This window comes from Pelobates fuscus, chromosome 3, assembly GCF_036172605.1.
Source record: "Pelobates fuscus isolate aPelFus1 chromosome 3, aPelFus1.pri, whole genome shotgun sequence".
In the NCBI taxonomy this organism is placed as follows: Eukaryota; Metazoa; Chordata; class Amphibia; order Anura; family Pelobatidae; genus Pelobates; species Pelobates fuscus.
Genome location: NC_086319.1, coordinates 27,195,267 through 27,221,664, shown reverse-complemented (window position 1 = coordinate 27,221,664; position 26,398 = coordinate 27,195,267). Strand labels below are relative to the sequence as shown.

General features: G+C 37.8%; 1 protein-coding gene across 7 annotated transcripts in view; it reads left to right on the top strand.

Moving 5' to 3' along the window:
- The window catches only part of PTPRZ1 (protein tyrosine phosphatase receptor type Z1), a 163,050-nt gene that overhangs the window by 84,489 nt on the left and 52,163 nt on the right, over positions 1-26,398 (top strand). For 3 of the 7 annotated variants that reach the window (XM_063446823.1, XM_063446822.1, XM_063446821.1), the window contains exons 6-12: positions 2,153-2,219; positions 3,871-4,028; positions 4,167-4,317; positions 11,258-11,442; positions 13,232-13,355; positions 17,245-17,291; positions 22,589-23,576. In XM_063446823.1, the coding sequence (XP_063302893.1) occupies positions 2,153-2,219; positions 3,871-4,028; positions 4,167-4,317; positions 11,258-11,442; positions 13,232-13,355; positions 17,245-17,291; positions 22,589-23,576 (1,720 nt within the window). Of the gene's footprint in view, positions 1-2,152; positions 2,220-3,870; positions 4,029-4,166; positions 4,318-11,257; positions 11,443-13,231; positions 13,356-17,244; positions 17,292-22,588; positions 26,070-26,398 lie in introns of all 7 variants that reach the window. The other 4 variants (XM_063446818.1, XM_063446817.1, XM_063446820.1 and 1 more) reach the window with 3 other exon arrangements.

Below are 26,398 nucleotides of genomic sequence, written 5' to 3'. Positions count from 1 at the left end.
AGCACTGTTTGTGAGGGGACCCTCTCTGAGCTCGCAGGGAGATCAGCAGATTGGCCATGCACCCTCTCATTTCATCTAAGGAGCGTTGTGGTCTGCACCTCTATCAGTAGTGCTCTGAGTTATTGACCAGATGTTGGGACTGTGAATTAGAAATTAAATAATAGAGGTGCAGCCCACAATGTTCCACCACCAGACCAATGGGGATCCTGCCCAGAGTGGCCTCCAAAGGACCACCAGAAATATTTCCCCCTTGCTGCCAAATTGGGGGTAGGGAAAACCTCCCCAACTTCCTCTCCCAACACCCAGATAGCACACAGGACAGCATTCCCCCACACACAACACTCAACCACTACACACAACACTCAGCCAGCACAGGCGCACTCAACTCCCCTTCCACGTACAGCTCTAAACCTGCTCCACAAACTAACAGCACTCAGCCCTAATGCAAACACTCAGGTCTGCCATCAGAACTTTTGGAGCTCAAGGTCTGGGCCCCCTAGCACGCCCACTCAGCCCGCCCACACGGCACACCCCCGAGTCTCTCACCACAAAGATGCAGTGTTTGTAGAGTGGATGCAGAGAATGTTTGTGTAGTGGATACAGTCTATGTGTTTGTGTAGAGCAGCATTGCCCAAAAGGTAGATCCCCAGATGTTGTAGAACTGCAACTCCCAAGATGCTTTGCATGCCGTTTGGTAATTATGGTAGGGTTTGGGGAGTAGGTGTGAGGGTGGGTGAGCATGCCACAGGTAAGGAGCAAGCGTGACAGAGTTAGCGGGGTGAGTGTGAATGTTGGGGGTGGGTGAGTGTGTCAGGGATAGGGGGATTAGTATAACAGTGTTAGTGTGACAGGGTTATGGGGGGGTTAGTGTGGCAGGGTTAGGGAGGTTAGTTTTACTGTGTTAGTGGGACAAGTTTAGGGGGTTTGTAGCCCATAATTAGGGGGGTGAGTGTGACAGGGTTCAGGGAATGGGGTAGCTAGAGGGATGGTAAGTGGATGACAGTAATTTACTATGTAGTTCTTTGCCCCCTTCCTGCTTACCTTATGTGCTGACAGGGGGACAATAATTCCTCCCATGGCGATCCAGTGGGTCCCTGGTGGTCCGGTGGGCAGCTGGTTCATTCCCTGGTGGTAAAGTGTGTTGCTTGTGGTCTCCCTGGTGGTCCAGTGTATTGCTGGGGCAGCCACACTCCCGCGCGGTCCCGGTGCTCTGTGATGACGTCAGAGCGCAGGCCGGAAATCTGGCACCTTTGCTCTGACACATTTACAGAACGCCGGGACCGCGCGGGAGTGCTGCTGCCCCAGCAACACACTGGACCACTAGGGAGACCATTTGTAAGAGCTGCCAGGGAGATCCATTGGTCTCCCTGCTGGCTCAAGAAAGGGGGCCTAATCAGAGCCGGAAATTCTAATGGTGGGGGAAACTTTTACCTACATCCCCTCCCATCCCTCCCCCATCCCCCCACTGCCCCTTCCTGGCATAGCACGCAGCAAACTGCACCTATTTAATTTCAGGCTATTGCCAGATTTGGTGCAGCAAGGGATCAGTACTCCCTCACTGTGCCGAATCGTTTGATAGCCCGAAATAATAAGCGAATGTGGGGCCCAGGACCGCCGAGGTTTTCAAGGAGGAAGGGGTGGGGTCAAACACCAGTCTGGCCAGTCAGAATCACCTCATAGAGATGCATTGGATTAATGCATCTCTGTTGGGAAAGTGGAGGCAGTGTGCAGCTGAACGTCAATGCTGCACATTGTGGGGCTGCAGCACTGACCCATCTGAACAGTGACCACTAGAGGTGTTCCTAGGATATAAAGACCGTGTTTAGAGCAAAATGCCTGGAGGGACTGACTATACTCACCAGAACAACTACAATAAGCTGCAGTTGTTCTGGTAACTATAGTGTCCCTTTAACCCCTTAAGGACCAAACTTCTGGAATAAAAGGGATTCGTGACATGTCACACATGTCATGTGTCCTGAAGGGGTTAAGCTAAAGATCATTTGGCGACTGTAGTGTCCATTTAATAATTGTGTGCAATAGGAAATAATTCTGCTTATACTGATATTTCTAAACATGTATTTTCATATATGCTATTTGCGTATTTAAGTTTCAGTGGATTCCCGTTACTAATAGACCTCTCACACTGCTACAGGTTGGTCCGGAAGATAATCCTAATTATGATGTAATTATCAACGGAGTGAATAGTGTTCATCGATTTGGTAAGTAGAGATTTGTTCTATTTTTTATATTCTTTATACTTTTGTTTCTGTCAAGCGCTACCAGTCTGTAATCTGCATCCTGATACTAAGATATTCTATAAAAGAAAATGCTTACAAAGGTACTAGGTCTCAATTTAATAAATTCATTTGGATCAGTATAAAAAAATTATTCCAATTTGTTACAAAAACTATTTCAAATGATTATTTTTTTCAGAAATTCCCTGACCAAACTTCTGAAATAAAAGGGAATCATGACATGTCACACATGTCATGTGTCCTTAAGGGGTTAAAGTCTATGAGAATTTTTTGTGGCTAAATCATTTGAAAAGTAGTTTTTTTTTTTTTTTTTTAAGAATGGAATCCTTTCTGGTGCTAGTTTTAACAAATTATCGTGGTTATTTACTAAACTAAACTAAGAATTCAGTTTGAATTTCTAGCCAAACTGAGACATATTCTCTTAAACTTGCAAGTTGGCGCTTTATAAATGCTAATAATAATAATAATAATAATTCACTCAGGGTCGGCCTTAGGCCTTTAGGCGCCCTGTGCGGAACATCTTCTCAGCACCCCCCCCCCCCCCCTGTAATCCATGTATAGTGTGTGCATAGAAGTGTAGTGATTGTATAGGGGATTTATTAAATAAATATTGATTTAAAAATAAATATTCATTACACACAAACATACACACACACACACAGAGTTACAGGCAGACTATCACACACACACACACACACACAAGCAGACAGTCACAAACACACATTCAGACAAACACACACTGTTACCTCTATTCATTATGGAGGTGGAAGTAGTGCAGCTCCTAGATTTTGCTTGTTGGGGAAGCAGGGACTCCTTCCTGCTTCCCATGCAGCAATTGCCTGGTCTGGCACTTTTAGCCCCGCCCCCGCCACACGCTAGGCCCCGCCCCCACAGCAATGCTTTTGTTTTGTTTTTTTTATCCCGGGTGCAGAATAATGAAATCCTCCACCCGGGCAGCCGGCAATGTGTGAGCTGTGTCGGCCGCATGGCGCCCCCTGCTCCAAGTCACCCTGTGCGGCCGCACAGCTCGCACACCCCTAAGGCCGGCCCTGAATTCACTATAAATTCCCACTGTTACGAATAACCCTGTCATTCGAGATGTTAATTTACCGTTCTGTAAATTGGGGCCTGAGTTAACAGGAAATACATGTTCCTTTCTTTTTTCCATTTTAATGAGAGAATCTGCACCTCACTGTTTATTACAATATAACCGCAATGCTAAATTATAGTTTGTTTTTATTTGCAAACTCACTGAAGATTTTTTTACCTCTCTCATAATATTGAGGGATAAATTAACTAATATTGTGTAAGAAATACGGTATGTATTAAGTACAGTTTATGCTATTAATGTGAACGTATGTTAATATTGTGCTAGGAAATGAAAGTAGAACATTGGAAAAAAAAATTGAAAGATCTAATATGTGGTAACAATTTACACATTCAGATTCTTTATTTACTTAAGCTAATTCTACCCATTTTTAATTTGGTATATTGTTGTGCAGCACGTATATACAGTGCCTCATTCACTGTGGATGTTTGATCAATAAATATATGGTATAGTTTGTACCCCATGGCCGGTAAGTGTTATTAAATTCTAACTGCGCTTGTCTTACAGGTAAGAGAGCAACTATGGAACCTTTTGTGTTGCTTAATCTCCTTCCAAGTTACACGGACAAATACTATACTTACAACGGATCGCTAACGGCCCCGCCGTGCACAGAAACCGTAGAATGGATTGTCTTTAAGGACACTGTGACCATCTCTGAAAGCCAGGTATGCACTTAATGCCAATAACCTAGGACACAAACATCAACATCTGCATATGTAATAGTTGCACATACAGTACCTGTACTATAGGTACATATGTTGTTTGTACGTACACAGCTTTGACCTGCACATTTTGTTTTTCAGTTAGAATCTTTCTGTGAGGTGCTCACCATGCAGCAGTCCGGCTATGTCATGGTGATGGATTACCTACAAAATAACTTTCGGCACCAGCAGTACATGTTTGTAGGACAAGTGTTTTCGTCTTACACAGGCACCGAAGAAATTACAGAACCAGGTAATTATTTGTCTCTGTAACTATAGGAATCTGTTGGAACATGCTGCACTCTGGCATGTACACCTTCCATTAGAAGCCTCGTAACACGGTATGCAAGTCATACCAATTCAGCGCTCACTTGTTCTGGGTGTGAACCATAAATGATCAATGAGTCACGCAGAACTCTCATTTCCAGGTGCGGGGATTGTACAGTGTGAACATATTTTAAATTGTATTACGGTATATCCTGAATGTACGAAGTACTCAACTCTGCCCTTTAATGTAATGGAAGCGGAATTTGTTTCATATAATCCGTAATAACGAAAATGGCAAGATTTATGTTATTTTCCCCAATTCAGTTAAAAAAATATACCCGAATTAAAATATGTTCTTCAAATCAGATGCATTATAGGCTGTAGAATATTATAGAAACATTCATTTTATTCTTCAGTTTCATCAAATTTACAGCAACTGATACTCAAACCATACAGGGTGGTACGGTGGACTCTACAATTTCTTAGCCTTCACTTCCACAGACACACAAGCCCCAACACTATGCGGTATAGAACGTTGCCATGGTAACCTGTGGCAACACTCTGACAGGCTGGGGCTCACGAGAGAACCAGGCAGAGGTTAAGGCTGAGAGTCTCCAGGGCCCCTCTTGCCATACAGGGTTGCAATGTTCCAGGGAGGGGCACATGCATGGCACATCCCATACTTCTAAAGGGGCTGTACCCCCCTTGTGGCAGCCCTAATTCTGGACAACAAGGTCCTGTGTCAATATCTCCATCATTGTTACTCTGTGTAAAGATGGTTAATGCTGACATAAGACCACAGATGTAAACTGACGTGTATTAATGTAAATGTGTACTGTTAAACCTTTACAATCTCTTTACACAAATACGGTAAATCAGCAATAAGTAGTGAATCAAATAAAAGCAAACTGTTATTGTAAAAATCTACTTCATATAGTGAAACTGACACATGCACATACTATAAACAAAAGAAACCTTTTCATAGCACTCGGTGTGTTTGCAGGATCCACGGCCAATTTATAACAAAGACTGATGCTCTATAAGAACTTAAAGAGGGCAAAAACATGAGGGAACTTTTACTGAAACAAATTAATTCAAAAACTATTACATAATGAAGTATTTACACATCCAGGCTGTATTGGTCAATGTACATACAGTATACCGCTCAAAAATAATCAGTACCCCATAGCAGGAGCGTATTGCTTTAACCATTTTATATCTACTCTCTCCTCCAGCTCTGCTTCACTCCCACCTTATTTAATTGATATTTCCTGTCCTAATGTGTCTTATACCCCACTTCCTACAGACTGTGAGCTCTTTTGAGCAGGGTCCTCTTCAACCTATCGTTCCTGTAAGTTTCCTTGTAATTGTCCTATTTATAGTTAATTGCCCCCCTCTCATAATATTGTAAAGCGCTACAGAATCTGTTGCCGCTATATAAATGGCAATAATAATAATAATATCACACAGATAGTCACAGGGTTTGATTCAGACAAGGCAACCATGAAATGCAGTGCAACGCTAAAGGGAAACGTTAACATTAGAATAAAAAATATATATTACATTGTTGAGTTTCTTCTTGTTAGATTTAGGGCCCCCTTAAAGGTAAAATACATATGTTTTACTTATTCTTTAGCTTTTGCTGTATCAGGCTTGCCATGACTGTCGCTCGTCCTCTTATGAGATGATCACTAGGATATTCTCTGAGCCAATGCAGTGCTTCTCTATAGAGAAGCATTGGGACCCTACCGCACCTGCACAATTATACTACGGGGCATACACAGACCTGCAAAAACTGCAGAACAAAACCAAAAGATTTACACATTGGCCACTATACCAAACCCCTATGCAGATTTAAATAACAGGAGGATCAGAGCACCACTCCAATAACCATTCAAGTGTAACCTCATCTGCCATGTCAAGAAAACCTCTTAAATCCTACACGAGAAATGTAACGTGCTGCTTTCTGTTAAAAGGTGACAGCTCTAAATAAAGAGACAGAAAGGGGTGCTCTTCTGAACCCCTAAACACTCATTTCCCCTTAATAGAGCACACACAGGATGGGCGGCAGCACTGTAATATGACTGTGTAACGGAAAAACAAACACTAATGGTAGAAATAACACAGAAATAAGCCCTGAGCTCTCCTAGTACTCTTGGGTGTCAGCCCAAACTCTCCCATATCCCTATACATATTTATATAACATAGGTTTACCTGCCATTAAAGTGTATGCTGAAAACCTTGACATTGGAAGATTTTCACCTGACAATGTCAAGGTTTTCAGCCAAAAGGCAAAATCTCTAATGAGTTTAAATTTGAATGGTTATTGTAGTGGTGCTAAAAGCTCTGTTATATAAAAGCAATTTGTGAAAGTGCGCAGATTACTTTTTTAAATTTGATCTATTTGGGCTCCAAGCGTTGCAGGACTGTAAGTTCAGACAGCATTGGGTAAGTTCTGGCTCTCTGCACAAAAATCACTGCGTTAAAATGAAGAGCTTCTGATGCTTTGAATGTCTCTAAACATTGTGTACAGGCCATGAGCTGCATGCGCACATTTTAAATGAAACATTTACCAACCATTTATGTGCCAAACATGTCATGATAAAAAGGGATTTGCTTAACCTCCTTAATGGGAAGCCATCACATATCACATCATAAAAGATGGGCTATACAGGGAGTGCAGAATTATTAGGCAAGTTGTATTTTTGAGGATTCATTTTATTATTGAACAACAACCATGTTCTCAATGAACCCAAAAAACTCATTAATATCAAAGCTGAATATTTTTGGAAGTAGTTTTTAGTTTGTTTTTAGTTTGAGCTATTTTAGGGGGATATCTGTGTGTGCAGGTGACTATTACTGTGCATAATTATTAGGCAACTTAACAAAAAACAAATATATACCCATTTCAATTATTTATTTTTACCAGTGAAACCAATATAACATCTCAACATTCACAAATATACATTTCTGACATTCAAAAACAAAACAAAAACAAATCAGTGACCAATATAGCCACCTTTCTTTGCAAGGACACTCAAAAGCCTGCCATCCATGGATTCTGTCAGTGTTTTGATCTGTTCACCATCAACATTGCGTGCAGAAGCAACCACAGCCTCCCAGACACTGTTCAGAGAGGTGTACTGTTTTCCCTCCCTGTAAATCTCACATTTGATGATGGACCACAGGTTCTCAATGGGGTTCAGATCAGGTGAACAAGGAGGCCATGTCATTAGATTTTCTTCTTTTATACCCTTTCTTGCCAGCCACGCTGTGGAGTACTTGGACGCGTGTGATGGAGCATTGTCCTGCATGAAAATCATGTTTTTCTTGAAGGATGCAGACTTCTTCCTGTACCACTGCTTGAAGAAGGTGTCTTCCAGAAACTGGCAGTAGGACTGGGAGTTGAGCTTGACTCCATCCTCAACCCGAAAAGGCCCCACAAGCTCATCTTTGATGATACCAGCCCAAACCAGTACTCCACCTCCACCTTGCTGGCGTCTGAGTCGGACTGGAGCTCTCTGCCCTTTACCAGTCCAGCCACGGGCCCATCCATCTGGCCCATCAAGACTCACTCTTATTTCATCAGTCCATAAAACCTTAGAAAAATCAGTCTTGAGATATTTCTTGGCCCAGTCTTGACGTTTCAGCTTGTGTGTCTTGTTCAGTGGTGGTCGTCTTTCAGCCTTTCTTACCTTGGCCATGTCTCTGAGTATTGCACACCTTGTGCTTTTGGGCACTCCAGTGATGTTGCAGCTCTGAAATATGGCCAAACTGGTGGCAAGTGGCATCTTGGCAGCTGCACGCTTGACTTTTCTCAGTTCATGGGCAGTTATTTTGCGCCTTGGTTTTTCCACACGCTTCTTGCGACCCTGTTGACTATTTTGAATGAAACGCTTGATTGTTCGATGATCACGCTTAAGAAGCTTTGCAATTTTAAGAGTGCTGCATCCCTCTGCAAGATATCTCACTATTTTTGACTTTTCTGAGCCTGTCAAGTCCTTCTTTTGACCCATTTTGCCAAAGGAAAGGAAGTTGCCTAATAATTATGCACACCTGATATAGGGTGTTGATGTCATTAGACCACACCCCTTCTCATTACAGAGATGTACATCACCTAATATGCTTAATTGGTAGTAGGCTTTCGAGCCTATACAGCTTGGAGTAAGACAACATGCATAAAGAGGATGATGTGGTCAAAATACTAATTTGCCTAATAATTCTGCACTCTGTATTTTTGCAAACAAAATCTGCCCCTTTTTAATTTCGTTTTGAACTTTCTTACTTATATTGGTTGCTAAGCTGTCCTGGCACAGACAGAGCATATTATACAAATGAATTAAACAATGTAACAGGCCGCATATGCTGCATATACATGTGCAACACTTTGCAAAGAATTCCGCAAGCCCAATGTATCATGGGGGGCATGGAAGTCCTGAAGGAGTAAATGTGTTTTTTTTATTCACCTTAGATGCACTTCTCTTCCCAGTGAACACTTCAGTTGTGGTAACTGGGGTGAGGGAATAAAGAACGATCTCTTTCAATGAAGTGACAGTTCTGCTTTAACAAGTTGAGAATTCTTTTTATACTGTCATTTCCTGTTTTCTCGTGGTTTTCATAAATACTTAGTTCTGCTATAACCCACAGAACACATTGCATTCCAGGAGTTACCCTGAATCACTTGGGGCTTAGTAAACTAGTGTGTCATTAAAAGGCGGCTTTAAAATGACAAGCTATATATAGGAAAGTCACGTATATCTCCAGGGGCTGAAAGTAAATGCCTGCCGATGACCTTTATGTCAATATTCACAAATCTCTTACGGCAGGATCTGACACACCTGAAAAGACTCACGAAACTGTACTAGGAGCTGCACCAGCAGTATCTGCCACACATCTGTGCACCATCGACTACTGAGAAAAGTTCATTGTGCTCCACGTATGTCCATATCTCAGTGTGGAGTAAAAGATCAAACAGCACATACTGTTCTGCTGTTCCGTGAACAATTTATAAATGCTCAGGTTTAACTTCTGAGTAACGGGGCTATTTATTTCCAAGAATAAGAAAAGAGAGAACGCAGGTGTACAAGTAGTCTGCATATGGCTGATAATAAATGTACCTTGTGCAAGAGAATGTACCAGATATAGTATAATTATTTTATTTTTTTAATACCCCTAGTTTCTATATTTTAAACACAGTCTGCTGATAAAGTACAAAAAGACAAGCTGCCTGTCTCGTCAGAATACTGTTTTTTTTTTTTGCAATAGTATGCCAAATATTCACAATTAGGTATTTGAAGAAGAATATTTAATACTTCAGGTCGCATTTAGGCTGTTGGCGTACTGCTCTGCATAGTGTCCTAAGGCAATATGTGATAGGTGTCTTTATACATAAAGGACAGACTTTCAAAATAAACATCTGAATTCAGTACCATTCCGTCTGGGGATTCTGCTTACTATGTTCTGCTCAGTCTCAAAGACATATCTAAATCCAGCAGGATAACGGCCCACAGAACGTCCGCAACAAATTGCTGAATGTCATGAAATAATGTTATTAAATGGAAAGACTTTAGAACTATATGCCAGACAGCTGTCTAAAACATGAACATGCGTGTCACAAGAATTTGCATTGAACATTTATTTATCCCCTCATTTTGTGTTGTTATTGAGTGTGTTTTCAAACATGGGACTACATTAAACATTTTATCTGTTGATGTACTTTGACTGTAGTAGCACAACAAAGGCATCTTTTGGGGATTTTCCTTCCTTTAGCTCCATCTAGTGTTGAAAAGGTAAACTTCAGTGAGTATATTCCTGTTTCATTATGATATGATGCTGATATGGAATTATATTCAGTCTGATTGTCAAGACTTTGGGATATAGTTACTAAACTGTCCATGGTGGAAAATCTTCATAGGAATATCCCAGTTAAGGCCACAATAGCCACGTTAGAAGTATCCTTCAAATAATGCAGCTGTATTTCACGCTTGTCTAAAATTGTCAGTTCCCTTGTCAGGGCTCATAAAGTCACAGTTTAGTGAACAAACCCAAATGTGCCTTGTTACTTATTGTGCAAAGCAGTAAGAGTTTAATATGTAGACTGCATTCACACCATGCTTTGCATTCATTTATATTTTAGTATTTTTATATAGGGCTCTTCAAAACATAGCACTTACTCATTTGGATAATTTACAGAGAGAGAAATGTATAACTGAGTTAGTGATTCAGAATGGAGGAGAGAAACGCGTTGGTTTTATTGATGCATGCGCAGCTTTTGTATATATAATGCTATGCAAATGGACAATTACAAATGAGTATTCGTGTAGTAATTGCACAATCCTTATATGTGAAATCAAGCTAAAATATGGGGGTAGGGACCATTTGTGATATAAACAGGATGCAGAAATTATTTATTATTTTACTAATTTAGTGATGGCACAATTATTCAATAAAAAAACATTTATTATAGTGAATTGTAAACCAAACTGCAGAAATAGGCAAAAAAAAACAAAAAAACTGCTGGTTTGGAAAAGTTAATTTAACTTACAGCTTGGCTATTGAAGTCTACATTTTACTACTCAGTTGTATGCAAAATAGCCAACCAGGGTTATTCACTTAAGTGAGAATTTTTGAATGAATTAAAAGTGAATTTCAAATTTAATGTTAAACTAGCTAGACTTAAAGTCAGACGTGCATTCATTTAAGCTACTCTGGCCTTACATTTAAAAGTCTCTTTGAATTCTTATTTTTGGAAAAAGCCTTGGATGTGTTTCAATGTTTTTAATATAACTAATATATAGCTTTTGCTGTGTCTTTCTATTCCACACACGTCTGTTAAATATGCAGACATTTTCCTAGTCTAGATTTTCTTTTTACCATTTTGAAAATGCTGAATTACCTTTATATTATGTTTGTTTATCGTCTTTCAGTTTGCAGTTCAGAGCCGGATGATGTAAGAGCAGATGCAAGGAATAACACAAGCCTATTGATTACATGGAAGAGACCACGGGTTGTTTATGATGGAATGATTGAGAGATACTTGGTCTATTATCAACAGTTAGAAGGCGAAGATCAAACAAAGCACGAATTTCTCACCGATGGTTATCAAGACTTGGTAATTGTCATGTATTTGTATGTTCATGTATGATCAATTCATGGAATTAAACATTATCTTCACAGAAAGGATAGGAACAATGAGTAACTTGGTCCTCTTAAAAATATTCAATAGTCCAAAAGATTTATCCAAGGTGAAATCTGGAGGCATCAAGGTGCCCACTGCGGCCTATTTCTCCTCTACAGTAAGGACCAAGTGTATCAGAGATGTAATAACCTGGAAAGTGTAATTATAGATGAAGTTGTTTTCGGTTTGGTTCAGCTCATTAGTTAGAACTGCCCAGTGGCCACTTAGTCCCTATAATCTTGGAATAATCTATGAAAAGTGTTGTATGTGACATCCAAATAAACAAGTCAACCATGATAGTCGTGTTTTGAATAAATTGGACAAATTCCCAAAGCACTTTACATTTAGCCAGCCAAGTATCAAAATTTTTAGGATTTTTGAAAGGTATTTCTCCCATGTTGAACTAGTTATACTTTTATACTTGTAGGTTTCCACAACATAAGCTACAGCACATAAGCTAAACACAGTTTAGAAAGCAATGTCAAACATTGAGTGGATACGTATCTATACCAGTTTAAATAGATGGTCATGGTATCATTTTTCACTAAATGTCTGATGTGTTGGAATCATTCTGTTCAATAATTGCCTTTCATTTATTACGTTTGGATGAGCTTTTCAAATGATCACAATCTATTAAAAAAAAGCTCTTTAACCCCTTAAGGACACATGACATGTGTGACATGTCATGATTACCTTTTATTCCAGAAGTTTGGTCCTTAAGGGGTTAAATTATTTATCTACAAATATTCCCATAGACTTTAATGGTGGCTTTTGTAGATAAATAATTTCAAATGATTTTCTTTACGTCTTGGAGAAGCTGGACTGTACTGGTGAAACGCGTCAACATTGCACAAAGTCGGTGGAACTCGCAGAGCTGCGAGATACGATTAGGATTTTTTATATCTGTAATACTGCACTTTACCAGCTTCAGGAGTAACCACAGAACCACAAGCCTGGGAGCACCCTTGGAGTGACACCAGAACTCATATGTGATATAGCGTGATTATGAGAAGTGGCTTAATGTTCCGAAAATTCTCACATATTAATCCTGTAAGCGGCAGTAGATCATTTTGATCATTTTTATCTGTTTTATATAGGACAAAGTTTCTATTTGTCTGTTACAGCTCATTGATGCACATATATACTTTTTTTTAAAAAAAGGGGATTGCATTTCTATTTTTAATTTTATTAATTATTGAAATAGTTAAAAGATCTGCACTCTTATCTATACATTTTCTTTTTTTCCATGTATTATTTGATCTGATGACTGTCTGGCACCATCTGCTGGCTGCATAAGTATTTGCACAATTTATTCTTTGGTGTGGGACTTCTAACCTAAATGTTGATTGCTCCACTTTTTATATATTTGGTTCAAAAGTTTTTATAACAGATTGTGATTATTTGAAAATGTATCCAAAAAATATTCATTTGAGGCCAGTGTTAGAGAGTGTAGTCCGTGGTTGCAAAGGTCGGCTTTACCTCTTCATTGGAAACCTTGACAATAATTGGCAGCAGAAGCCCTTTAACCCCTCAAGGACCAAACTTCTGGAATAAAAGGGAATCATGACATGTCACACATGTCATGTGTCCTTAAGGGGTTAAAGGTGAGTTGCATGTGCGTAATGCATACTTTACTTTGGCATTTGTTCTTTGTCTTGTTTAGTACGTTCATTCTGAGATTTACTATTAAATAGTTTCTTCTATTTATTTTTTTGCTCCTTAGGGTGCAATTTTGCTGAATTTATTGCCCAACACAAGTTACGTCCTTCAAGTAGTAGCGATATGCTCAAATAGCCTGTATGGAAAACGTAGCGACCAAGTGATTGTTGACATGACAGACGGGGCAGGTATGTCATTTTTAGCTCATGGTTACAGACCAGTTTGCATTCCTGTAAAGTAATAAGTAGTGTATTAGCCCTGGTGCTAACCAATTTAACACCAGTTACGTTTTAGTAACACTGGTGTACTTTTCTGAAAATTGCACTGTTGAACATTGAAAATCACCTATAGCCTGTGTTAACCCCTTTTTTTTCAAATGATGCTTTGTTTCCTTTTAAATAAATATAAAATATTTAGCAAGGACATTACAGTCCAGGCCCAGACAGCGCGCACATTACATTGGAAGGAGACAAACAGATATTTTGTTTCTGTTTTTCCTCTGTGTTGTCTGCCAGGTGCAAAGAACAGAACTGATAACAAGGATTGACAGGGAGCTAAGATGGGGGTGCACAGTTGCAGGATAAAGAGACACGTATTTCACATTTAATTTTATTATTTACACCTCACAAAAATATATTTGTTAAATGTAAGGCACGGGTAAGCATAACATATTTAAAAAAAAAAAAAAAAAGTATATGATGGTTACCATTTAGCTTGCAGTTAAGTAATAGTACGTACTATTTTTTTTTACTATATATGTGTATATACTGTATACATGTGTTTAGTTTTTTTTTCCATTGTTATCATCTTTTACATTTGAATTCAATTAGATTTGTAAAAAATATTTTCATTGTATATAATCAAATTGTTGGTTTTAATTTGAGAAGTGAGCTTTCTAAAACTCAAAGATCCATTCACGGGCCTTAATAGCTGTGCCTCTGTTAGTTTACAAGTTTAGCTTATGAAAAAAAAGAAAGTTCATGGCTGAGATAGTTATTATAATATTTGTTCTATTTCCTCTTGTTTGTCTGGATCAGTAAACCTACTGACTCAGATTAATTTGTTACAGCTGGGAATATCACAAGTCAATATTGATATTATAATGACTTTATTATTATTGCTAATAATAATAATAAGAACAGTAATTGTATTGTTGATAATAATATTAAAATGAATGTTTCATCATTTTATCATAAAATATATTGGTTTTATCTTTATCAATGAGATAACTCAGTGGATAGGATTCCATATGCAGGCACTCAGCATCACTGGGTAAAAAGTCAATAAAATAAGTGCCATTAATTTGGATAAACCTCACACCATACTCTAGCAGCTAAATGTCTAGGCTAAGTGTACCTTTCCTGATGAAATACTTTATTATTATTACTACTGCCATATTTTGCATACAAACTGAGTAATTTGTCTTCTATCACAAATCTGGTTAGTTTTGTATTCCAGCTCACCAAGTTAAACAGGCAAGAAATGCCATATATTTTCCTCGAGGTTCAAGTTTCTGAGCCTTTTTTTGTTCTGTGCCACGCTCTCAATATATTTTTGATTATGTTTGGGTTCTATATTGCACCCAGGCAGCACCCTAATCACACCATGGCACTGGATTCTGCCATGTAAAAAGGCCAGGTCCAGTGAAAGCTGGGAACCTGGGTCACCTATGTCGTATATTCAATAAATCAATTTTAGTAGAATTGGGAATTATAACGTGTAATAATTAGGTATGTTCGTTAATTAATAATTAAAAGTAATTTACGTCGAATCGTGTTATCCTGGCTTTTTTCTTCTGGTGATACCTAAAGATCCCACGCAATAAAGAAACCAGTGGAGTCAATTATATTCCGTATCAATGATTAATGTTTTTCATTTGTAAAAATTGTTTTATAATAAAAAAAAAATGAAAAGTAAAAGCACAACAAAATTTTTAAAAAATATGGATTATACTAAAAAAAAAATACAAATAAAAAAAGCAATGAAAAATCTGATTGTTGCATGGGATCTTTGGTAACTAAACACAAGGCTGGCATGGGAGCCCACTTGATTCTCTCTGCTCTGTTGGCTCACAATTCTAGCTCTCTCATCGCATTGCTTCCATTTCATAATAATGTGTGACCGCGTGTTTCTAAACAGTTTTATTGATGAATCGTAACGCAAAAGTCACGTCTCAAACATGTCACCATAACTTGCAATTGTGCATGTTCTAATGGTTTGTTTATAAAGTTGTGTGTTGTGTATGTACTGTAAAGAAAATCATGTTGTATATACTAAATATATCATTCATTACCTTTTGTTACCTGTTTTATTATCTTTGTTACCTGTTTTATTTGTATTATATTGTCATTAGTTCGCCTCATTATGATATTAAAATATATTTAATCATGCCAATAACCCACTTAACATATAATGCATTGTAAAGCAAACTTGAATTAATGAAGGTATATCATTCGTTACCTTTCCCAGCAGGCTGTTTATATAAATTTGTTGCCGTTGTTCTACTGTATAAGAATTTATTAAAATGGATATACTCCATCAAAAGACCCTAAAATAATCTATGCTATATATTAGAATAATGTCAAATCTATGTCCATATGTTAAATAAATCACAATGCCAATATATGTAGAGTCTGTAGATAAAGCACATATGAGCATTATATGTGTTGGTGTATAAACCAGCCTCCATTAGGTACATTTGCAACTGAATAAAGAAAAAAATAATAATTTACCTACGAGGAAAATAAGACACATTCATCATCTTTATTTGGCAGGTAAGACGATTTCCATTTATTTTCATTTTTACATAGAATTTCGTACAAATAAATTGTCCTTTCTGTAAAATAATGTAATATCAGTAAAGTTATTCAATGAAAAAAAAGTGAAACTTTTTTGTTATCCCACCGAAAACTTTATTACTTTATGGGGAGAAACACGTGGTAAAATAATTAATGAGGTTTCTTAACCAGACATATTTAGACAAAACCAGATTGGCTTGTGCTCGTATTATATTATATTGAGTTCATGTGTTTCATCTTCAAACATCTCTTACAGTTTATGTACCATTTTTTTTATTTTGGTTTGTGCCTCATTGCTTTACCTTTGTAAGAGTTGCTGCTAAATGTTTGTCAGAATTATTTAAATTATTTCAGAAAAGTGTATTTTATTTCACAGTTTTGTGATACAAAATGAGACCCACATTAGCATTATGGAAGGGGTTAAAATAATTTCGAATTATTTGTAGGGGTGTTTTTTTTTTTGGTCTTTTATTTTGGTCTGTCAACTTGCCTTGTCCTAAAATAGGTCAAAACAAATGAATAGGAGACAATACATTTTCTGACACATTAAGAAATAACCCTTGAAAATGTGTGTTGGGCCAGGAGACAAGACATAGGTATTCGTGAGATGGGATCTTCATTTTTTAATCTACAATCTTGGCTGTAAATCAGATAATCAGTCCGTTTACTTCCTGGTTGGTTAGCTTAAATTGCATCAAGTAATTATGGATGTTTTAGGCCATTTTTATGGATGAAGAAGGAAAATGTAGGGGTTATGGTGCCAGAAGTTCCATGGCTGCTCTCCCAAGCTAACCAGTCAAACCAAGCTACTGTTCGCTCCACGGAGAGCAATCTCAGCCAATGAGCACCACGTGAAAGGTGCAGGAGGACAACAGTTAAGTTGTCAAACCATTGACAAAAGATTTGACTGCTTACCCCCCGAGGGTGCCAGGACACTTATGGGGCACCATAACCACTACAACAGGCTGCAGTTGTTATGGTGCCTGAAGTGTTCCTTTTTTGTAATTAATAAAGTATGAACAGTAAGTTATGATTTAAAAAGGCATTGTTCACAATGTATTTGCCAGACAAAACCCCATTCATACTCTCTTTACATCTATTTTTCAGTTCGGTTTGGTTTTGTTAAACTTTGGACTTAACAATATTTCTTAACATTCTTGTTGAAAAATGCTTTGAAAATGTTTCAAGTTATAAATATAACTTTTAAATGTTTAGATGTCATACTGCATTAAAAATGTTCCCCTGAGTAAAACAAATATTTACATCTCATTTTTCATAGGAAATGATCCTTTTCTTGACTTTATTGAAACTGAAGAGGACATAGAGGTACTATAATCTAATTTACATATTTATCATTAGCATTTTCATTATTAATAGCGATAAACTGAGTGTATGAAATTATATTATACATTAGTTTATATTTTGTGTCAGTATATCAATTAATGGAACTTGTGTTTTTGTGTTGACAAAGTAACTTACAAATAGCATTGTGCAATGTCTCCAAATTATAATATGAAGAAAAAAATACTTTTATCCACCATACAGCAAAGGGACAATATAGTCACCAATACAACTTTAGATTAATGAAGCCATTCTGGTATATAGATCATTGAAAAGAAAATGTTACTTGCGCTTTCTCCTTAATCACTATGTATATTTAGACAAATGGAGGTCATTTAGTTGCTCCAATGGCCATTGGAGGGATGCCCGCCTGCCAACGTCAAGGCAGACCCCCCTAAGCGGGTCCTAACACTGACCCTTCAGCCTGCTTCCTTGAGCTTCTGGCAAAGATATCTCTAATGAGACAGAAAGGGGTATTTTTTATATACACCCCTTTACTTATTAACCCTTAATAGGGAACACATGGGATGGGTAGCAGCATTGTAACCAGGCTGTGTGATACAAAGTAAATACAAATACAAAAAGAGAAGTCCTGCGCTTAAGCAGCAAGGACTACAACACACATCAGCCCCAATATATAGTAAAAACCAAAGAAAAGAAAATGTTACTTGCGCTTTCTCCTTAATCCCTATGTATATTTAGACAAATGGAGGTCATTTAGTTGCTCCAATGGCCATTGGAGGGATGCCCGCCTGCCAACGTCAAGGCAGACCCCCCTAAGCGGGTCCTAACACTGACCCTTCAGCCTGCTTCCTTGAGCTTCTGGCAAAGATATCTCTAATGAGACAGAAAGGGGTATTTTTTATATACACCCCTTTACTTATTAACCCTTAATAGGGAACACATGGGATGGGTAGCAGCATTGTAACCAGGCTGTGTGATACAAAGTAAATACAAATACAAAAAGAGAAGTCCTGCGCTTAAGCAGCAAGGACTACAACACACATCAGCCCCAATATATAGTAAAAACCAAAGAAAAGAAAATGTTACTTGCGCTTTCTCCTTAATCCCTATGTATATTTAGACAAATTGAGGTCATTTAGTTGCTCCAATGGCCATTGGAGGGATGCCCGCCTGCCAACGTCAAGGCAGACCCCCCTAAGCGGGTCCTAACACTGACCCTTCAGCCTGCTTCCTTGAGCTTCTGGCAAAGATATCTCTAATGAGACAGAAAGGGGTATTTTTTATATACACCCCTTTACTTATTAACCCTTAATAGGGAACATATATATAGGGGATATAGATCATTGCCCTGAAGTTTCACTGCTCAATTCACTGCCATTTAGGAGTTTGCTACCTTTGCTACCTCCCCTGGCTATGACTGACACAGTCTGCATGTAAACAAAATAATTTCATTTTGAATCAAATGTAACTTACTTTAAAATGTTTTTAATTTCTGCTCTGTAATTTTAACTTTAATTAAATATAGGAGGCTATTGCAAGGTCTAGTTAAACTATCAACAGAGCAGGAGATAAGACATTCTAAATTAAACAGAATTTGCCATAAAGGAAGTGTAGACATTAGATGACTCTTTACAGGAAGTGCTTAGGAAGGCTGTGTAAATCACATGCAGGCAGGTGTGCCTATGGATGCATAAACAAAGTGATTTAACTCCTAAATGACAGAGAATTGAGCAGTGAAACTGCAGGGGGCATGGTGTATACACCAAAACTGCTTCTTTAAAGGGACACTGTAGGCACCCAGACCACTTTTGCCCATTGGAGTGGTCTGGGTGCCAACTCCCACTACCCTTAACCCTGCAAGTGTAATTATTGCAGTTTTTTATAAACTGCAATAATTACTTTGCAGGGTTAAGTCCTCCCCTAGTGGCTGTCTATTAGACAGCCACTAGAGGGAACTTCCTGCTCTATAGCACAGGTTTTCTGTGCTAGAGCGTCGCTGGACGTCCTCACGCTGTGTGAGGACCTCCAGCGTCGCTCAATTCCCCATAGGAAAACATTGAAAATCGTTTTCAATGCTTTCCTATGGGGTGCGCTAATGCGCATGCGCGGCATTGCCGCGCATGCGCATTAGGTCTCCTCGGCCGGTGGGCGGGATCAGTCTCGCCCACTGGCCGATGTAGGCAGAAGGTGGAGCGGCGGGGGAGGAGCAGGCAGCCACGTGGGACATGTCGCTGCCTCAGGTAAGTCACTGACGGGGTTTTCACCCCTTCAGCAACTGGGGATTGGGGGGTGGGAGGGAGAGGAATCCTGCAGTGCCAGGAAAACGGATTGTTTTCCTGGCACTGGAGATTCCCTTTAAGCTAAAGTTGATTTGGTGACTATAGTGTCCATTTAAGGCTAGAGATCTATAGATCTAACATATCACTGTTTGGTGAATAAATCTCTCTGTGTAAACAATATTTATGAACAGAACATGTATTTGTGAAAAGCGATGTTAGAGGACAACTCTTTTTTAAAACTTTATTACATTTATTAAAACATAATTTTAAATGACTTTGTTATTTTTGTTTTATTTTGTTTAATTTTGAGAGAAGTGCTTTTGTTTATATGTCTGAATTGGCTTGTTGGGTCAGACATTATTCTTATCTGACAAACTGCTGCTCACCCTTGAAAAAGGCCACTAGGCCAAAACGTTGGGTGATCTTTTTGTCTTGCCCTCAATCCTGATCTTTTTGTCTTGCCCTCAATCCGCTCAAAGAGCGATCACATGGCCCCCTATAGCTGGCTATGGATCTGCCAGCAGGGGGACTGTCTAAAATATCAGACAGTCCCCCTGCTGGTAGGTAGTGTAAAAAAAAATATTAAACATATTATAAAATAAATTAAATGCATTTTTATATATATAGTATATATGTATATATATATTATATATATATATATAATATATATACATATATATATGTAACGTCATACAAAGTGTATTTTAATACTAATATAAGTATATATATTAATATTAAAATACACTTAGAATGACGTTACATATATATAATATGTATATAAATTATATATATAATAGATCTACATATATATTATATATATATATACGTATAATTAAAATAATAAATAAATAAAATAATAAAATAAATAGATAAAATATTGAAACAAAATTGAATATAAATTATATATACATATGTAATTTCATTCTAACTGTATTTTGTTATTAATATATATATATTGGTAACAAAATACACTTAGAATGACATTCTGTATATATCTATCTATGTATAAAATACAAATAACCGCAAATATCTATATATATAGATAAATACATATAATTACATAAAAGATTACATTAGTATACACGTAGAATTTAAATACATATATATGTAAATATTAAAATTCTACATGTATATTTAAGTAATCTTTTAACATAATTATGTGATTTGATTAATTAAAATTTGATTGACATGCCTGACAACACAGGGAGAAAGTGCAGAGAATTTAATTTGCAAGCACTATATTTGACCCTGTAACTCTCCAAGACACCATAAAACCTGCACATAGGGGGTACTGTTTTACTCGGGAGACTTCGCTGAACTCAAATATTAGTGTTTCAAACTGGTAAATTGTATTACAACAATGATATTTTAAGTAAAAGTGAAGTTTTTTGCATTTTTTACAAACGAACGGCACTTTTATGGACTATATTATTGTTGTAATATGTTTTACTGTTTTAAAACACTAATATTTGTGTTTAGTGAAGTCTCCGAGAATAACAGTACCCCCAATGTACAGGTTTTATGGTGTTTTGGAAAGTTAAAGAGTCACATACAAGGCTTGCATTTCATTTTTTTCACGTTGAAATTTGCCAGATTAGTTATGTTGCCTTTGAGAGCGTTTGGTAGCCCAGGAATGAGAATTACCCCCATGATGGCATACCATTTGCAAAAGTAGACAACCCGAGGTATTGCAAGTGGGGTATGTCCAGTCTTTCTTCGAAGCCACTTAGTCACAAACACTGGCCAAATATTAGTTTTTTGCTTTTTTCACATAAAAACAAATATGAACGCTAACTTTGGCCAGTGTTTGTGACTAAGTGGCTACTAAAAAAGACTAAACATACCCCACTTTCAATACCTTGGCTTGTCTACTTTTTCAAATGGTATGCCATTATGAGGGTAATTCTCTTTCCTGGGCTACCACACCATCTCAAAGGTAACATTACTAATCTGGCAAATTTCAATTTGAAAATGTAACGTTCTATATTTGACCCTGTAACTTTCCAAAACACCATAAAACCTGTTAATGGGGGGTACTGTTGTACTCGTGAGACATCGCTGATTACAAATATGTGCATTTTTTTGTATTATGACATTCACAGCTAAAATGGAAGACGGAAATACAAATGTAAAAAAAAATCTTATTTTCTCACATTTTTTAAAATTGTATTCATAATAAATTATGTTCCATATATGAATAGTTATTGATAAATTAAAGCCCTGTGTCTCCTGCACAAAATGATATATAATATGAAAGAGGGGAACTACGGGTGAACAGACATATAGCGCAAATTCCAGTTTTTGTTTACGTTTTGTTTTGATCAGAACGTGCACTATTGACTCCGTCCTGAAGGGGTTAAGGGGTTACAGTATTTTTTTTAATAAAGCATTTGGAGTGCAATTGGCATATACTTACAATGGCTTTTACTTTTGACCACTAGGGGAGTGGTTTGTCCAACACAGAGATTGTTCTATGTGGAACTGCTGCATCAAGCAACTTGGATTGAGCAGCAGCTGATCAGATAAACCAACAAGTCTGCTCAGAAAAATAGAAAAAGTGAAATATTCTCAAAAATCAATATACATCCTTTATAAAAAATATTGTATTTCATTAAATGTAATGGACCTTAAAAAAAAAAACAAGAAGTGAAAATTTGAGATTAGTTGTCCTTTTAAATGATTTAAAAAATGTAGTGAAAGAAATACAATGGATCAATATTTAATATAACTGTATTTACTCTTTGGGGTCTGTTCACCAAACCAAGAATTGTTAAAAAAAATTCATGGGAAATGTTTGGGTAAATAAAATGCATTGGAGTATCATTAGACCAACTTTGTTTTAAGTTATAATATTAAAATAATTGTGTTCAATATATTGGTTGGATAATTCGGAATATTTGTATTACTGTTCAAGACAAATAAAACAACTGGTTTTGGTCCTTAAACAGTTGTCTTGATTAGCAATTCAGTAAAAGAACAGAGGAAAGAAAAAGGCATGGGACCTTCATGTTAAAATAAAATATATCTTGTTCTTCATAGGATAGTGAAGAGACTCAGGAGGAAAGAGAAAACCGAAATCCTGAAAAAGTGTTAAGTACTATAAGCAGTGTTAACCAAATACATGGGCAACGAGCCATAGCAACAACAACAGTTTTAACGACAACAACCTCTCGTTACATTGAAGAAGAGATAGATTCACAAAAATCTGCCACGGAAAAGGCAGAAAATAAGTTGCACAGTCAAGCTGAGGTCTATAAAGTTTTCTTGTATCCTACTTCACAGCCTACAACCAAAACATCTGCTGATACAACTGTTGCTTCATCTGCAGAGTTTGTGAAGCTCACAGAGAGACCCCAACAAATACTACAAGGGACTACCTACAAAATTACTGACCTGAAAAGTAGTGTTGACTTATGGATGCTGAACATCACTGGCACTACCAAAGGTACTGATGAGAATGATGTAAAAACCAATGCTGTTACTGAACAACCAATAACCACTACTAGTTGGAAGAGAAGAATGTTTTTGCCTACCAAGAAGCTTAGTCAAGTGTTAAATGACACTTCTGTTTCCACTCAAGCAATGTTTTCCACAACAGTTACCCCAGAAATTACATCTCAGGGAAATACAATTTCCTTACAGTCTCCAAAACCATATACCATAAAAGATGTATCATCCTTGGCTAAAGAAGCCATTGTTAACACATCTTCTAGTCCCATCAATGAATTTGATTCATCAAATACCACAAAAGAAACTCCCCTGCCTAGTACTCCTCCAGATGATGAGATGCGGTCTTCAAGTAGCTCAATCCATCATCACGATGATGAATTAGGGTCCACACCTTCCAGCAAAGCAGAGCTTTATATTGCTACTATTCTAACTGAGGGGGAAATGCCAAATGTGTCAACTTCTACTTTCTCCCCGATTGAAGCTTCATTTCAATCTATCTCTCCACGTTTTGGACAGCATGGCTCTGCTTTTCCTGTGACTGAGGTTCTCTCTCAGACAACTGAATCAATATCTAATGGTGAGACACCTCTTCAACCTTCGTACACTAGTGAAGTGTTTTCTCTAGTTACCCCCTTGTTGTCCGATGCTCCGCTCCTGCAAGCTTCTGCTACTGCTTCAGATAATGATCTGATCCTGCATGCTACACCTTTATTTTCCACTGTTAATTTGTCATTTGAACCTACCCTATCTTCTTTTGATGAAGTACCTTTGCTTACATTTTCCTCCTCTTCCTCCAGTAGTATATTGTCTGGTCATCTGTGTGCCAGTTCTGAAATGTTTTTGCCAGTCACTCAAGCTGTAGCATCTGAAACACTGTCCATGCATGTTTCCTTGGCCTTGACTAAAATCAATGCACTGGTTCAGCCAAGTCACACACAATATTCTGATGTGAAGCTACATCAGACTGATCATGCTGCTTCTGAGACATTGACATTGGGTTATAAGGGTAATAGTTTTGACTTGAGCTCTCAACTTGAAAACCCCAGCACTGATTTCACGTTGCATGTACTTTCTACAGCGCCTGAGCCTATCTTTACTTTGTCTAGTGAGGTGATTTCCACTCACTTTACAGCTAATACATATGATTCAGAGGGCGTATTTCACCAGGGTACCTTAAATGTAAAGCCTAGCACTGAACTCTTTTTTAAACCAAGTACTGTAATGTTTTCAAGTGACACTTTACTGCAGCCTACCCGCTCCACAATTAGTGATGAGGAAAACACTGAAACGTATTCTGGTAGCGGATTTTTTTTCTATGGTATTGATAATTTGACAGCTCAGGAAGTAGCTTCATCTGGTGCAGGAGATGAAGCCACATATATCAAAGCTGAGCTTAATCAAAACAAGCCAACCGTGCAAAGTCATCCATTAGTTGACCATGACACTGGACTGCAGACTACCTCTTTTAATGGTAAAGTGACTTCACTTTCAGAGCATGAAATAATTGCAGATCTTCATTCGTCTAATGTAATTAGTGAAAATAAATCATCCCAGGGAATGCCTCCAGTGTCTTTGTCCACTACCAGGAGTCTTGACTCTGATATCAATGCAATTTCAGAATATCTGCTACCTGTTCAGCCATTTAATGCAATCTCTACATTCTCTGGTGACATATCGCTTAATGCTATGCTTCCCAATGCCTCAAAGACTGTCTCTGCTTCTTCTGATATGCTTATTTTACCAACTCAGGAATTAATTTATGAGATGCCAGCTAAACCAATTAATGAAGCAGTTCCCCAGTCCATGCTGCAATTGTCTAATGTTAACGTTGCTTCTGATGGAGTGTTGAATGAAACATCTCATTTCCATCACTCTGCCTCTAATGTTGGCTTGGTGTTGTCACCTTCATCTGCGGACACTGTTGATGAGTCAACCTTAAGCTCTACCTATGTACAATCTGTTGGTAACCCCTTGTATCCAGACTTTCCCGGACTATCTCATTCGCAGCCTACAATGTCAGTCTTGCATGACAATGATGTTGCTCCCTCTATGTTGACCAGTATTAATTATGACGAAATTATACTTGTAGCCTCTGGTAATGATGTACGTAATCAACCTTTAGAAATCGTTCCTTCTTTTTTTACTGCTTTTTCCCATTCAATTTCTACTCCAATGCTGCCTACAAATACATTAATCCAGCAAGATGCTAGCACTTTATATCATGATTTGCGAACCAATGCTTACCCTTCGCATGGCATTCCCATTGATCCCTCCAGTACTAAAGACAGTGCCTTTTATTTCACCACAAGTATTTCTAATGCACCAGTACCTTTTGACAATTCTGTTACTTTACCAAATGTATATGTTTCTGTTACAGCTGATTCTCCAAACAGTGAGAGTCCTAGCACATTAAAAATGTTAACATCTGCACCTAAATCAGCTACTGGTTTGCTAACCACTGTCAGCTCTGATTCCGAAACAGGCTATTCTGTTGTCGATGATGGCATTTTTGTCATAGCTGGAACAGATTCCACATCACATACAGAATCCCCAGAAGGTATTGTAGCTGATACTAGTAATTTTGCGCACAAGGTGTTGGAGGGAACCACTTTAAGCATGAGTGAATATTCAAACCTGTCAGAAGAAGGAAGTGGATTATCCGCTGTTCCAACTCAAGATCAAGCCAACCTGGAGGACATGAAAGGAAGAAGCCACTTAACATCAACATCATCAGCATCACCAAGCACTGCTCCAGAGAAACACAATCATGCAGTTGTGTTGGAAACCCATATTCACACTGCAGAAACACCTGCTGAAAATGTATCTGAATCAAGTTCATGGTCCATGTTGACTAGCGATGAAGAAAGTGGCTCTGGCCCAAGTACCCCGGATAGCCTTAGCGATAATGAGACTTCCACAGATTTCAATTTTTCTGATACTATTGACAGAGACAAAGACTTTGAGGTTGCAATTGAACCAGGTAAAGCAGATTTAACTCCTGGATCTGAAATTACATCACCAAGTTCTGTAACTAGTGACCGTTCAACAGTAGCCAACGTGTCTGAGGCAGGTTAGTGGTGGATAATGTAGAGGGTCTCTATTGTCTCGTAAATCCACAAATTAATTTGGTTTCTTTTTTTGTTTTTGTGAAACAGCAATATTCTTCTGATCTATAAAGTAGTGAAAAAAACAGTGTTATGGATATTTTAGGCAGAACAAAAAAAATGTCAGAATAAATGACCTATTATGTGTCATTCAAGTTCATAAAAAATTTGGAAAAGGATGTAAAAAAAAAAACTACAAATCAATTCACACCAGCAGTCTAGGCATGTCAATGGTAAGTCTGTGTTTACGTTTCAGGTGACTGCAGGTCTTTTTTTGATTTATTTTAAATTTTTA